Source organism: Penicillium robsamsonii (genome assembly GCF_028829455.1).
Source record: "Penicillium robsamsonii strain IBT 29466 chromosome Unknown utg000002l_segment0_segment0, whole genome shotgun sequence".
Taxonomy (NCBI): domain Eukaryota; kingdom Fungi; phylum Ascomycota; class Eurotiomycetes; order Eurotiales; family Aspergillaceae; genus Penicillium; species Penicillium robsamsonii.
This window is the reverse complement of record NW_026643220.1, coordinates 768,453-781,402: the sequence shown is the minus strand read 5'-3', so window position 1 is coordinate 781,402 and position 12,950 is coordinate 768,453. Positions and strand designations below refer to the sequence as shown.

General features: G+C 45.6%; 5 protein-coding genes across 5 annotated transcripts; 1 reads left to right on the top strand and 4 right to left on the bottom strand.

Annotated features, from left to right (window-relative positions):
• Positions 1-760: 760 nt before the first annotated feature.
• On the bottom strand, positions 761-1,816 carry N7447_003543 (ketopantoate reductase family protein; the record flags this gene model as incomplete). The annotated part of the gene is made up of 1 exon (XM_057227818.1): positions 761-1,816. The coding sequence occupies one exon, from the start codon at positions 1,814-1,816 to the stop codon at positions 761-763; it is 1,056 nt and encodes a 351-aa protein (XP_057087159.1).
• Positions 1,817-2,790: 974 nt separating this feature from the next.
• On the top strand, positions 2,791-3,369 carry N7447_003542 (uncharacterized protein; the record flags this gene model as incomplete). The annotated part of the gene is made up of 2 exons (XM_057227817.1): positions 2,791-2,918; positions 3,102-3,369. Coding segments are annotated over 2 exons (396 nt in total), but the record flags the coding sequence as incomplete, so codon positions are not given.
• Positions 3,370-6,737: 3,368 nt separating this feature from the next.
• On the bottom strand, positions 6,738-6,941 carry N7447_003541 (uncharacterized protein; the record flags this gene model as incomplete). The annotated part of the gene is made up of 1 exon (XM_057227816.1): positions 6,738-6,941. The coding sequence occupies one exon, from the start codon at positions 6,939-6,941 to the stop codon at positions 6,738-6,740; it is 204 nt and encodes a 67-aa protein (XP_057087157.1).
• Positions 6,942-7,817: 876 nt separating this feature from the next.
• On the bottom strand, positions 7,818-9,059 carry N7447_003540 (lactate 2-monooxygenase; the record flags this gene model as incomplete). The annotated part of the gene is made up of 1 exon (XM_057227815.1): positions 7,818-9,059. The coding sequence occupies one exon, from the start codon at positions 9,057-9,059 to the stop codon at positions 7,818-7,820; it is 1,242 nt and encodes a 413-aa protein (XP_057087156.1).
• Positions 9,060-9,588: 529 nt separating this feature from the next.
• On the bottom strand, positions 9,589-10,564 carry N7447_003539 (acetate uptake transporter family protein; the record flags this gene model as incomplete). The annotated part of the gene is made up of 3 exons (XM_057227814.1): positions 9,589-9,909; positions 9,966-10,140; positions 10,209-10,564. The coding sequence occupies 3 exons, from the start codon at positions 10,562-10,564 to the stop codon at positions 9,589-9,591; spliced, it is 852 nt and encodes a 283-aa protein (XP_057087155.1).
• Positions 10,565-12,950: the final 2,386 nt, after the last annotated feature.

The window sequence follows — 12,950 nt, the reverse complement described above, 5'->3', positions numbered from 1 at the left end:
GACCTGCGTGACGAATACCTCCACTTTTTCTCTGACTTCCAGTCTTATAACCTTGTCTATATGGATGAGTTTAAATGTGATAAAAGGATAGGCTTTAGGAGAACGGGCTGGTCCCCACTAGGTATAGCACTAGTCTAAGTATCTAAATTCCATCGTGACAAGCGATATTAGATACTTCCTGCGTATGCCTAAGATAGCATTATTTTGTTTCGAGTGTTCTAAGGCTTAATTTATGCGTCCGTCTTTGAGGATTTTATTGCGCAGCTTCTTAAGCATTGTGGGAAATGGCCCGAGCCGAAGTAACGCATCTTTTCATCACTCGGAGCGAATAGGACATATGTGTTCAGAAGTCGAAGTAAAGCTGGTCTTTTTGCTTCCAACCTCTCCAGACTTAAATCCTAGTAAGGAGTTGCTGAATTGAAAGCCTTCATTCGGCGAAATTAGCAGTCTTACGGAGAAAACCCGGACCAAGGATTCGATGCCTTCCTCGACTGGTGCGTTGACATCGTCGAAGTAAGGGGGAAGAGCGCAGAGAGACATTTCCGGCATGTAGGCCTGACCATAGAGGAGATGTAACGCGGCTACTTCTCATAATACACATTCCACGCGAGGTATGTCCCACACTCTCATTTTCACGGGACACCGGCCTCGCCGTTGACCTACGCTACATTAGCTTCAGACACGAATGCCCTGTGCAAATTTACACGCCATGCCAAAGAATAGATAACCCCCGCTACTATAACGCAGCATCTAGTCTATATTATTTTGCTTTCCAAGTCTGGGAATTCTTATCCCTTCCGTTCTGGTGGCTCTTTGCAAGTACAAGTTGTGTTATAGACTCATTGACCACGCAATCGATTCCCAACTCCCGGCCACGCCTGACGATCCAGCCGTTGATATACTCAATTTCCGTCCCTCGGCCTTTGCGAATATCTTCGCGCATACTACTCGAGTTTTGTGCTGTCTTATTAATCGTGTCCAATAGAACAGTTTCAAGCATTTCAACTGAGAAATGGGCCAGATCGCGCGGAAAGTTCTGGAGCTCGGGAAGTTTCCCATAAACCATCGAGATTTCTTTGAGAAGGCGGCAATGCAGAGGCCAGAGGTCACGGTTATCCTTGATGTCACCGTTTCGCACATCTAGTAATGCCGTTAAAGGGTTGAGCACACAATTCGCAGCCAGCTTCAGCAGCTGCTCCCGAAGAAGATGTGGCCACTCCATCTTTTCACAACGAAGGGCGGGAGATTTAAGCAAAACATCTAGTAGGAACTGAGGCTTGGATGGCCCTGATGAAAGTTCTTCATTTCCTACGATTCCTAGAGCAGCAGAACCATTCGAGCTCGCGAGAATAACCTCGGTCGAAGATCTCAGATAGACCCCATGACGCATGATGCCAAAGATGTATGTTGGTCGTGTGGAAACATCCGGAAACATGCGTTTGTTGAGATCTTCGACCTGACCTAGTCCATTCTGAAAGAGACAGATTGTCGAATGTGACCCTAGTCGATGTCGAATGGGCTCGAGGGCAGACACCGTGGCGGATGCTTTGACAGCAACTATCAAGTTATAAATCGGGTGAGAGTCGGCCGATTCTCCCAGCATCTCTGCGTCAAACCTCCCTACTTCGTGTAGATCGCCGTTTTCTCCTAGTCGTAGACCTATCTTCCACCGCTTGGAAGCTAGTTCTTCATAGAGATTTGATCGATGGACAAGTAAGGTGACGGAAGGTGGGTTGGGAAGAGACCGAAGTGAGTGGGCAACAAAGGACCCAATGCTGCCCAGGCCTATAATATGGGCTGTCTGAGCTGAGGTCATGATGACTGCGAGGAAATTTAAATTGCTTCAATGATACGGAAGCAAGACAGTAACTAATTAACTCTGTTGCTAGAAATCTTGGAGTTCTCGACGGCGCGGAAAGATGCGGTGTCGGAAGGTTCTCCGACGATAAGCCGATAAGCAGCTCGGTCATCTGGCCGGAGTCCGATAATCGCACTACCGGGAGCGTCTCCACTCATTCTCGGCCCGATCAGAACTCATCATAGATCAGTTCCGTAAACACACATAATCCCTGTAATAATTGGATTGGAGTCGCCTTACTAAGAAGAAAATTTGATGAATACCCACACCCGCAACGGGTCGAATGCCGGCCTATCTAAGTCACTAGTGTCGAAGACCTAGACCCAAGAATTTTCCAGCAGCCCAAACCGCCAACCGCCAATCTGGGCGACAACGAAAAATTCCGTGTAATGATTGCCAGGTTAGAATCAACTTACTGCCTGTGACTCTGCAGCAACAAATACGTTGCGATCAGTATTAAACATCTTCCTCCATTTAGCTATCACCCGCATGTTTACTAATGAGCATCAGCTGGGATATTACGAATACAGACTTTGGCAAGAAATATCTTCTATACAATTGGGTCATTGAATTCTACCAAGGACCGACGTCAACAGTTGTGAGTCGATATTGGTAGATCGAAGAGATCAACATCGTCAATTAAGTATTAGCACTCTCGTTCCCAATAAAGGTACCGACGTCTTCAGCGTGACCGTCGACTTCCTTTCCTCGCTGGTCAGGGCACCGCTCTCATTTTATCTCCTCCTCTTCTTCTCCTCTTCCTCCCTTGACCATTCTTTTGAAAGTTTCAATTTCAAAGCCAATTTCCTATCCCACATATCCTGAATTATATCGCGAAGATTAGTCTCAATTTGGAGCCCTTATGACTAAGGCTGGCGATATTCCAATCTCACAAGTCGCGGCATATTCTCTTGTTTCAGTCTCTGTTCCACATGAATTTCACCCTCACAAGGCGCAATTTCCGCTGTCAGAGCTTCTACGACTACATCCTACCCTCGGTCCATTCCTATAACCCAACGATTCCGGAAATGCCAGCTTCCCTGTTTTCTCTGTGGTTGGGGTATGACTGTGATTGTTGTTGAGATTCCGAGTATCAACGCCTTGGCTGCCGTAGATATGCCCATCGGATTGATAAAACTTTCTTCTGCTCTGAGTGGGGGGTATCTCAATGCTGGCTGGGATGGCGAGGGGCTCATCAACCTTTACTTCTATGTGCGTGATGTGCCTGACGGTGGAAGGACAGTTCTTGTACGCGCATGCTTCTGGGAAATTTTGAAGATCCGGCCACTGGTAGCTCTGCCATTAGCTTCGCAGCATACCTCTCCTTGGTCAGCCAACAGCCTGAAGACAAAATCGTGTTTGACTATGACATTGTGCAAGGAATTGAAATGGGACGCAAGAGCGATATTGGCGTTCATGTTGTGCTTCGCGGTGACAAAAAGGGAAGTAGAGAAAGTGGAATTCATCGGAAGCGCCATCCAAGTATCCTCTGGTCAAATTCGATTGAACTGATGTATGGTCCTCATAGGAAATTGATGTTAAAGAATGGCGCCCTAGATGCCTGGATGCCCAGATGCCCGGCTACAACCGACTCCTCTTCTTGTGTCTCGCTGTGTCGATGGGTACGAAGTGGCGGATGGTTTGCGAGGATCATTTTGTAAAGTCTAGTCTGAGAATAGTGATAAAGGCTATACGAAACCCCTCGCAAAGAACTCACGTAAATTTTGGTAGCTTGATTATTTTCATTGGAAGTATATAGCATCCGTGTAGGCCTCCGTTCCCAATTTTCGTTTTTCCATTGCTAACATGTACTGAAAATTCCATCGTGCTTAGAGGCTTACACAAGCGGCTAGAGTTTGCCTGGTTTGCAAAAAGCCCTCTCTCAGGTGTATTTACAGTAATTTTCTAAGCACTCATCTCGCTAACTTCCCTCATTCAATAACTACACAGTAGGTAAAATACTAAATTCATGGTCTAGGCCCATAAAAGACTAGCGCGCAGATCTGGCGCTCAGAGAGTGGGGATGTGTAATCTTATGAAATTATTTGCTGTAGAATGCCGGTGTTGGCTGTTCTCTATTCGCTGTAAGATGTCTAGACTGAATTGCTATTGATTTCGTTGCAAGTGAATTCTCCGCATTTCACGTAGGGCCGACAAGAGGTTTATAAGACAGTGGGGTCAATTCTAACGATGTGTGTCTACACATTAGTTAGGAGCTAGTAGGAGTAAGAGCGGGCGTGAAGGGAGATTAAAAAAAATCTCGAAAAAAATCGACACCTGTGTGATTCGAACACACGCTCCCGAGGGAAATGCCTTAGCAGGGCATCGCGTTAACCACTCCGCCAAAGTGCCTTGTTGGTAATTTTCTTAAAAATTCAATACATTTTGTTCTTCATAATAGAATAATATCCCACGGAGCCCACTTAGACCTAACGATGGTCACGACGTACAGAAGTTCGCCCACCCCCCCCTCCTAGTAAGAATTCTGTCCATGTAAATCTCGTTGATCAGTTTACGCTAGTACTAAGTAGTTTGGTAGGCAACATAGTACAATAAATTGCTTGCTTAGGAGGGAAGGCCTGATCTTGATGATATTTGTTATGTAAGTTCAAGTTTCTTTTTTGTAAGTACAAGTTGACTAGTATATAAAGCCTGCCATGGGGTCAACCATGGAAAATAAATAGATTTATAACTTGTATCTGTTGAAATGTACTACAATATAGAAACTATACGAAGTATGTATTTGGGATAAAGGTATCTTGCCAAGGTGAATTTGATACTCGAGGCATAGTATTAAGAATGAATTATAAACTGTCTAACCTCTCAATGCCTGGCGAGAAGCCCATAGTCATGAGCTTCCTCCCCGTACACACAGATAAGAAATCCCCGATATGTTGAACGCATGTTGGTAATGAAAAGATGGATGGGTGGAACCACGAAGAAATGGAGAGAGCAACAGATTACGTCGGTCGAAGCAGTTTGAACGCAGTCTAAATTGACCATCCTTCGATACACCTTGATGCAAGTTGTATGCAGGAAAGGGTTGCGAAGGTGTCAGCTGCATCAAAGCCGCTAATCTTGGTTCTGTAGGAGTTCAAGATTCTTGCCCAGATGGCATGCAAGGATGTGACAACTGAGGTTTAGCACTGAAACCATCCATCCCAAATCATGTTAATTACTGTGAATTAACTAGGATTCTCATTAGCTCGGGCTTTGCGGAGCAACATTGACAGAATTCTTACTAAATATTAGGGGGGTAGATAGTTAACTGATGCAGGAATCTAGTTAATGCTGATGATACTAAGAGTAAAAATATGCAACGTGTGAAGGGAAGGGAGAGGAGAGGGATAAAAAATCGACACCTGTGTGATTCGAACACACGCTCCCGAAGGAAATGCCTAGACTAACATTTTCATGCATAGCAGGGCATCGCGTTAACCACTCCGCCAAAGTGCCTTATTGCTTATATAATGATATTCCCCTGTCACCGACCTTACCATATACGTGACCGGACATGAGTAAACGCATAGTAGCCGTCCTACCGCCCCTACCTTTACTAGGTGTCCCAGAATACAGAATTTTCTCACAAAACAGAAATTCTAAGAAACTAGGTACCTTTTATATGGCATGCCTATATAAAAGGTACTTAAACATAGTATATTTATAATTGGAATTTTTCCAGTCCTAGGAACAATTAGGGGGCATATAGTAGTAGTGCCTATATATTATAAAGGAAGTATCTTTTTAGTTAGTAATAACGTTAAGAAGAAATATTAAGTATTCTCTAAGTGTCAGAACAATTATGTTTCCCCATACATCACTTATGTATGGTGTTTTCAGACCATTTAACGTGCATACATGCATTAAAATGCATTTATGTCACAACACAAGTAAATCAATTCAACTAGCTGATTTCTCTATCTAGGCATATCTCCGACAAGCGATGCGAACCTGAGTATAAAACAGCCTATAAGAGAAGAGACATCGATTAGGCTTCTCGGTCATTTTCCCTAGCAAGGTCGCGAATCTGGGGGTTCCAGGCCATGCAATGGTTTTGTGGAGCTTCCCAAGGAACATGCTAGCCTGTTGCACCTCAACGAAGTTTCTTCCAGTGACAACCGAAAGAAGCTGATAGTACAAAGTCAGACCCAACAGAATATTGACATTCGCCATGACATGATATGTGGCAAAGTAGCAATGATCACTAGACGTAGTAGTGGGTTTAACAAGTTCGCAATGTTGCTGTGAAGAAGGCACTTGGAGTTATTTCCTACCCTCATATATGCAAAGTACTGTAAATCTTGGCATCTAGGCACTTTGGCGGAGTGGTTAACGCGATGCCCTGCTAAGGCATTTCCCTCGGGAGCGTGTGTTCGAATCACACAGGTGTCGATATTTTTTTATACCCCACCCTTTATTTTATTGTTTGTTACGTACGACTGACTCGCTGGCGAGAAATTGTCTGGCTAATTAATGTGTACGCCATGCCATAGCTAGATTCTAGACAAAACCAGGCTTACTGTACAACAAATAAATACGATCAGTCACGTCAGTGTAGCAATTTTGTGTCAACAATTACGCCAAATATATATACAAAAGCCTTTTGACTATTGTTACCATCGCCTCGGTGCCTGTCATACGAGGGAGCATCCATGGATGATAGTATTCCCCTCGAGACTCGCTTCCGCTCAAGAATCCATGCACCGACTGGAGAGTTGTCGAGAGGAGACCAGGAAATAGGTTTCCACGAAGAGATCCTTCATCCTTCCGATGCTGGTTGTTTGGAAATTCTCGTGGCTTTCGTAGGAGACCTTGTCCAGGACCAACTCATTACTTCCGCTTAGAACCTTGAGGAAACACTGCATGCCTGGGCGGCGAATCAAGATAACCCCTTAGTATCATCTGGGTTGTAACCACGGACTTTGATTTGGTCTCTAACCTGGAATGACCTCTCTCCGTCGGTATTGAGTCCACCGGCACTCATCCCATGCTTATCTGGTACGTACAGGAAGAGCATCTCGACGTCTTCAACATGCAGCATCGGGCTCGGCCTAAATTCCTCAAATAGGCTAAGATTTGCCATGATGACACTGTAGGCCCAAAGCTTGGAATCTTTTAGGATAAGGTCAATGAAGGATGAGAAATATCTAATCGCATCCCGTTACGGTGTTTATATACCTTGCCATGTTCCATTTTTGGGTACTCATTGTTTGCCCATTGCCCGCGCGGCGAGGACCTACGAGTCTATATATTACATAATTAAAGAAGTAATAACTATGAGGTATTAATCACGTAAACTCACATTAGTTATATTATATATATTCTAAGGTTAGCGAGTTTTGGGACTGGGGTCGAAACCTCACCCGCGTCTTGGTGGGATCTACAGTGTCTATGGGGGTCCGGTTACGCTTGCGGGTGGATCTTCGGCGTTCCCGTTACAAGAAGCTTGATATGGTTTAATTTCGGCATTCAGTCGGTAAAGGAAAATACTTCACTCTAGGTCTAGTCGCTCAATCGCAGACCATGGGGCTGTGATTCGCAGAAATTAAAGACTGTGTTCAAAGAATGGCCGGTGACGGTTCCTATATATATCTGCAGTCCTCAAAGATCTTAGAAGCAGTTGGGATTCTCCTCGCCGTGCACTGGAGTTCAAACAATCGAATGTAGATGAACTTCTACGCCATATGCTGGCAAGAATCGGTATAATTAGTAGTGCTGCTACCACTTACCGTATTACCCATCTCGGCCAGCAGCTGAAACCCATCTGGATACCCTTATATCGGCCCCACATAGCTTGGCATTGTGGATCTCGAGTTAGGGGTGTAGGATGTAAATGATATATGACGATGTCGATGATGTCGGCGATAACTAGGATTGAGCATCAATATAGAATACGAAGAAGAAATTCAATACATTCGAACTATAAGTAGTCTTAAGACATCGTCCAGCTGTCAAATATCTATTTATCTGTCCGACGCAATACCGATCGATTGAGATGTTCAGGCGATACAGAGCTGATTCCCGACAGATGGAGGGACAGATTGAAATCTCCTAGGAGACTCTTCAGCACATGGCGTACTCCCCCCTCACCTTGAATGGCCAATCCATAAACGTATGGACGACCAATCAGGACCATTTTCGCTCCAAGTGCTAACGCCTTTACAATATCAGCACCACAGCGAACACCCGAGTCGAAGATAATTTCCAAATCATCTCCTACAGCGTCCACAATCTCAGGCAAAACATCCAAAGATGCAATACCTCCATCCTGTTGTCGTCCACCATGGTTGGAGACCACAATTCCCTGGACACCATAGTCCACAGCTCTCTTCGCGTCCGCCACTGTCTGGATTCCTTTCAAAACAATTGGACCATCCCAATGTTCCTGGAGGAATTTGATATCTTCCCAGCCGTGGCTCACACCGGGGAATACGGTATGTGCCCACTCTGTGGCGGCAGTTTCGAGGTCCTCCTCAATGGGCTTCCCATGCTCTTCCTCAAACTTGCGGCGGTATACAGGGTCGGTGAATCCCAGTGCTACACCGATATCGTCAGGTCGAATGAAAGGATTGTATGCATTGTTCAAATCGCTGGGACGCCATCCAAGGATGTACGTATCCAAGGTGACCACCAACACCTTGTAACCGGCTGCTTTCGCCCGTGACAACAGGCTCACTGTGATATCATTGTTCTCATTCGTAGGCCAGTAGAGTTGATACCAACGAGGCCCATTGCCATTAGCCTTGGCGACATCCTCGATGCTCGTGGATGATGCGGTGCTGAGGATATAAGGGACATTTTCCTTCTCGGCAGCCTTTGCCGATGCCCTCTCCCCGTCCGGGTGGAAAATCCGCTGTACGCCCACCGGTGCCATGGCGATCGGATAGTCGTACATCTCGCCAAAAATCTTCGTTCTGAGATCTGGGAAGTCGCTCTTGACCAGGCGCGAAGGTACGATCCCCCATTTTTTGAAGGCTTTCTTGTTGTTGTTGTCTGTATCACGAGTTCCAGCGGATCCCCAGACGTATCCGAAAGAATCTGCCGAGAGCCGATCTTTGGCTAGGGTTTCCCAATCGTGGCAGTTGAAAGTTATGGAGGGCTTCTGGCCTTTGCGACCGGCTTGGTACACGTCATTTTCGTATGTAAATGGGGTGAGTTTGGGAATCGGCTTATCTGATTTGATGTCCTGTGGAGATGTCATGATTGACACAGTAGAAAATTGAAAAGAATTGGAAAGAGAGCTGGTGAAAACGATAGATGAATAGAAACTAGGGAAGAAAATATGCTTTTATAACTTGCAGGGGTGTAATACTTCGATAATGGGGCTCGTCAAGACTGATTCTAATTGGTGTGTTCATAGAGGCTCTAAGTAAGCTCGGTGTTCAGTGTGAACGCATATTCGGCCGAGATACGTCATCGAATGGCATTTCACTCAAAAATGCATCATCCGCCACGATCCGGGGAGCAAGAGAGATATTCCGGATTCTTTCTTTGTTCTTGTGGATGACTACGGTGAATCTGTTAACCCTAGATCTTTCCAGGTATAAAGTGCACCCTGCCCGCCCCATCCACATGCAGTTGTAAGTTGAATTTCAAGGAACTTTTCAATTTGACCGCTAAATTTTATCATCATCATAATATGAGCTTTTGATGTTGTCAAACTATCTTTGACTATAACCAAAGCCTCCAGGCTCCAAGGATCCCCCAGAACGGTTCCGTACTGATAAGCACTAAACATCGCCAGCAGCCTGGCGTCTGGAAGCCCTGCCTTTCTCGGACCACGGGAAGTGGAAGACAGGAATGACAAAAAAGCTGTTGCTGTTGTCCGCAATACCCGCCAGGGCAGAATACCACGCCAGAAATGCAGCAATAAGAGCAAATAAGCCTCCAACTTGGAGGATTGGCTGATTAGGCTTTCCGTGGGAATCCCGATGGAGGTGTCCAATCCCAAGCATCAAGAAAGCAATATCGACACATGCGAACAGGGAAAAGAACACCGCAGTCGATTTGACAGTGCATGTGAGGAGAAGAAACGTGAAAACGAACCAGCCCTAGGAGCTGTTAGGCATAGATAATAAGGGTGATTTACATGGGAAAGTTAACTTACCATAAGAAACAACCCATAAGAGTCGTAGAACATGTCAGTTGACCCGGTACTGTCAGCTTTCTGAAGCTCTGACATGACTTGGAGCCCAGGGGTAAAGGTGATACCGAGGGCGATCCAAAAACCACCGTATGAAGACAGGGCAGTGGCACCAAATGTGTTTCCAGCAGCCATTTCCCTATCAGGCAAATAAACAGGTCAGATTCAAGTTACCTCACAATGGATACTCAATACAAAAATACTTACCACATGCCCGCGAGAAGCTGCACCAGACCACCATAAGCGTAAGCAGAACCAACAACTATATTAGGCTCTGTAATATCCCGTGTGCCCATATTGATGCACCCCAGTACAAATGTGCTCAAGGCAAAACCCGAGAGACCCAGAGGCGCAGGGTTTGCAAACTTTCGAAGCTTGGGCGTCCGGTATAGACCCGGTTGTAATTCACCCGCAAAGGCAGGCAGTCGGGACTCCACAGTGTTCACATGTGCTAGTGGGCCATAGTGCTCGAGGTGAGATGATTGAGAATCGTCCGATTCGATGTTGGCCGTGGCCGCATGGCTGGATTCCTTCGGATTGTTGGAATTCGAAAGAACAGTCATACTTGCTGTTTCTTATCAAATGTAATTGAACTGATGTTTTTGTCAAACAACGTGTCGATATAATATCATATAAATGGTGGGATTGACAACGCAAAAGAAGCACAGGATATTAGATGAAAGCAACAATAACAATTAGAAAGAGGGGTGTTCGAATATAAATAGTGCCTACGGGATTGTATATTGTGGGCATCCCTGGGGAAATGATCTAAGCATCAATGTGGGGTGAAATATTACCCCAGGTGAGTAGGGAACACCTATGTTGTAGACAGTGCGGCAGAGCAGGTGAGACTTTTCGGCATAGGAGAGGGTTTGTGGGGTATGCATTGGGGTATGCATTGGGGTATGTATTGGAGTCTAGCAAAATGCGGAGACGGATTAATTGTGCACACCTGTGACGACTGGCCGAGATTGCAGCTGGTCTCGGCCGAGAACAACACCTCTATTCAACAAGCACCGGCCGAGAACATCGCTCTAACTCACCGAAAAAGTGGATTTGGGATGCGAGTGTGGGTATAAACGTGAAACCATGTATGTATGAGAGTCACAATCTTTTTCTGTCATCACCGAGGAAAGAGAAACCGGAAAAGAACTACAATATAAGAATACAACATAGGCAGGGGCTCGGACATGGAGATATTGTTGACCACAGATAAGCTTCGGAGGCTCATTTAACCATAATATGCTTAGGTAATCACCAAGAGTGGAGACAATGAGCCACCCGTGGACCCCAGTTAGCTTGTTATTACGTAGCTCCATAATAATCTCGAAGCTGAAATGTGTCCAAAACTCATCTATTATGCTGGCTCTGATTGGATGATAGCAAGCGATCTGCGATGAAACTATAACGAATGCGACACGCCCCGAGGGCGGCCAACAGCTCGAACCACTCACAGACTACAATATACCACATATGATCTGGATTCGTACTTTGTACATAGTATCAGGGGCTAGACCCAAGGCCCTATAGTGCTTGGCCCCGGAATTTACACTCCCGAGTCAGAACCGGTTAACAAGATCCAAGGCTTATGCCCGAAAAATCGGGTAGAGTGGCGGGATGATCTGGGCTGCCTGGGTAGATTGATTGGAGGGAATGCCGAATATCGGAGGCTGCTTAAACGGGGGTTCCAGATGCTCCCCATGATTTTACCCTCTCTCAGTACGCGCTCAATTATATAGAACAGCGAAGTAATTTGGGGCAGACTTTTTAGGGTAATTTCCGAAAAATGCCGGCATAAAGTTGGGATTTTCGGCTTACTTCACGACACGTGGTCGCTCATTGCCTACTTAGGCTAGCATCGGCATTGATAAATCGGGCAGGAAAGGCCCAAGTGTCCCCGAAGCCTTGTCTACTCCTGGCAGACTGCCATGACATAGTAATTCGCCGTATGACACTTGCATAAGGGAATAATTCACTCGGCCGAGAACACGTTAGAATAGGCCCGTGGAACTCGGACTTGCGATACTATTTCTTATGTTGTACTGAGGCACGGCCATTGCCACAGTGGGCCAAACTCTCTGTTGTAGGGAGCTGAGCAACAGCTTTTCAATCTCCAGTTCAATAACCCACTGTATGTACTTCATTTGAAAGCATTATTATGGTTACTAGAGAAGGGAAGGAAGTGAAAGAAGAATGATTGTTATTCAATCTAGGAAAAAGCAGGGTATTTATACCCTGATGCCTGGCAAAGAATCCTCCCAGTCTGCAAGCAAAGGGATATAGGATCATCTAAAAAGAATACGTCGGAGATATTTGGGTCCTATTATTGCAAATGGTGGTGGCAACATACCATACCATAACAGATTCACACATCCTGGTGCAAAAAAGTGAAACGATTTATCATGGCCTCCATTTCTACGAAAGGTACCAATACCCCGAACGCCACGCCATATTTCATTAACCACAGTGGCGGCTATATTATCTGGGTACGAGTGTGAAATATATCAAGGCAGAGCGGAGGGCGTGGGCGAAAGATCACCTGTTTGGACTTAGTTATCTGGAATGGGAGAAGGGGGGCAAAGTAACGTCTTTCCGCTGAGAGCTTTCGGTAAATTTGGGGCTCGTCCAGAACTGGGAAGACAAACGACAGTAGACCTGTCGCGTTTACGAAATGTGGGATCGAGCGTTGGCAGTTCGTGAATTCGAATTTTCCAATCTTGAAACTGACCAAGAAGCATTGGATTATGCCCAGCCGATTGAACCACGCTTTGCGAGGTCGGATGTAGTGTATTGTGGGATATTAAACCAGTTTGTTGCTCAACGGATTGAGCGAAGTTTTTTTTTTGCCTCTAAATAGCTCTAATAGCTAGCAAGAAGGTACCCTCTCGCCCAATGAATTTTCTTGATTTTTAGAGCGGATTGGTGACATACTGGGTAGTTGAATAGGTG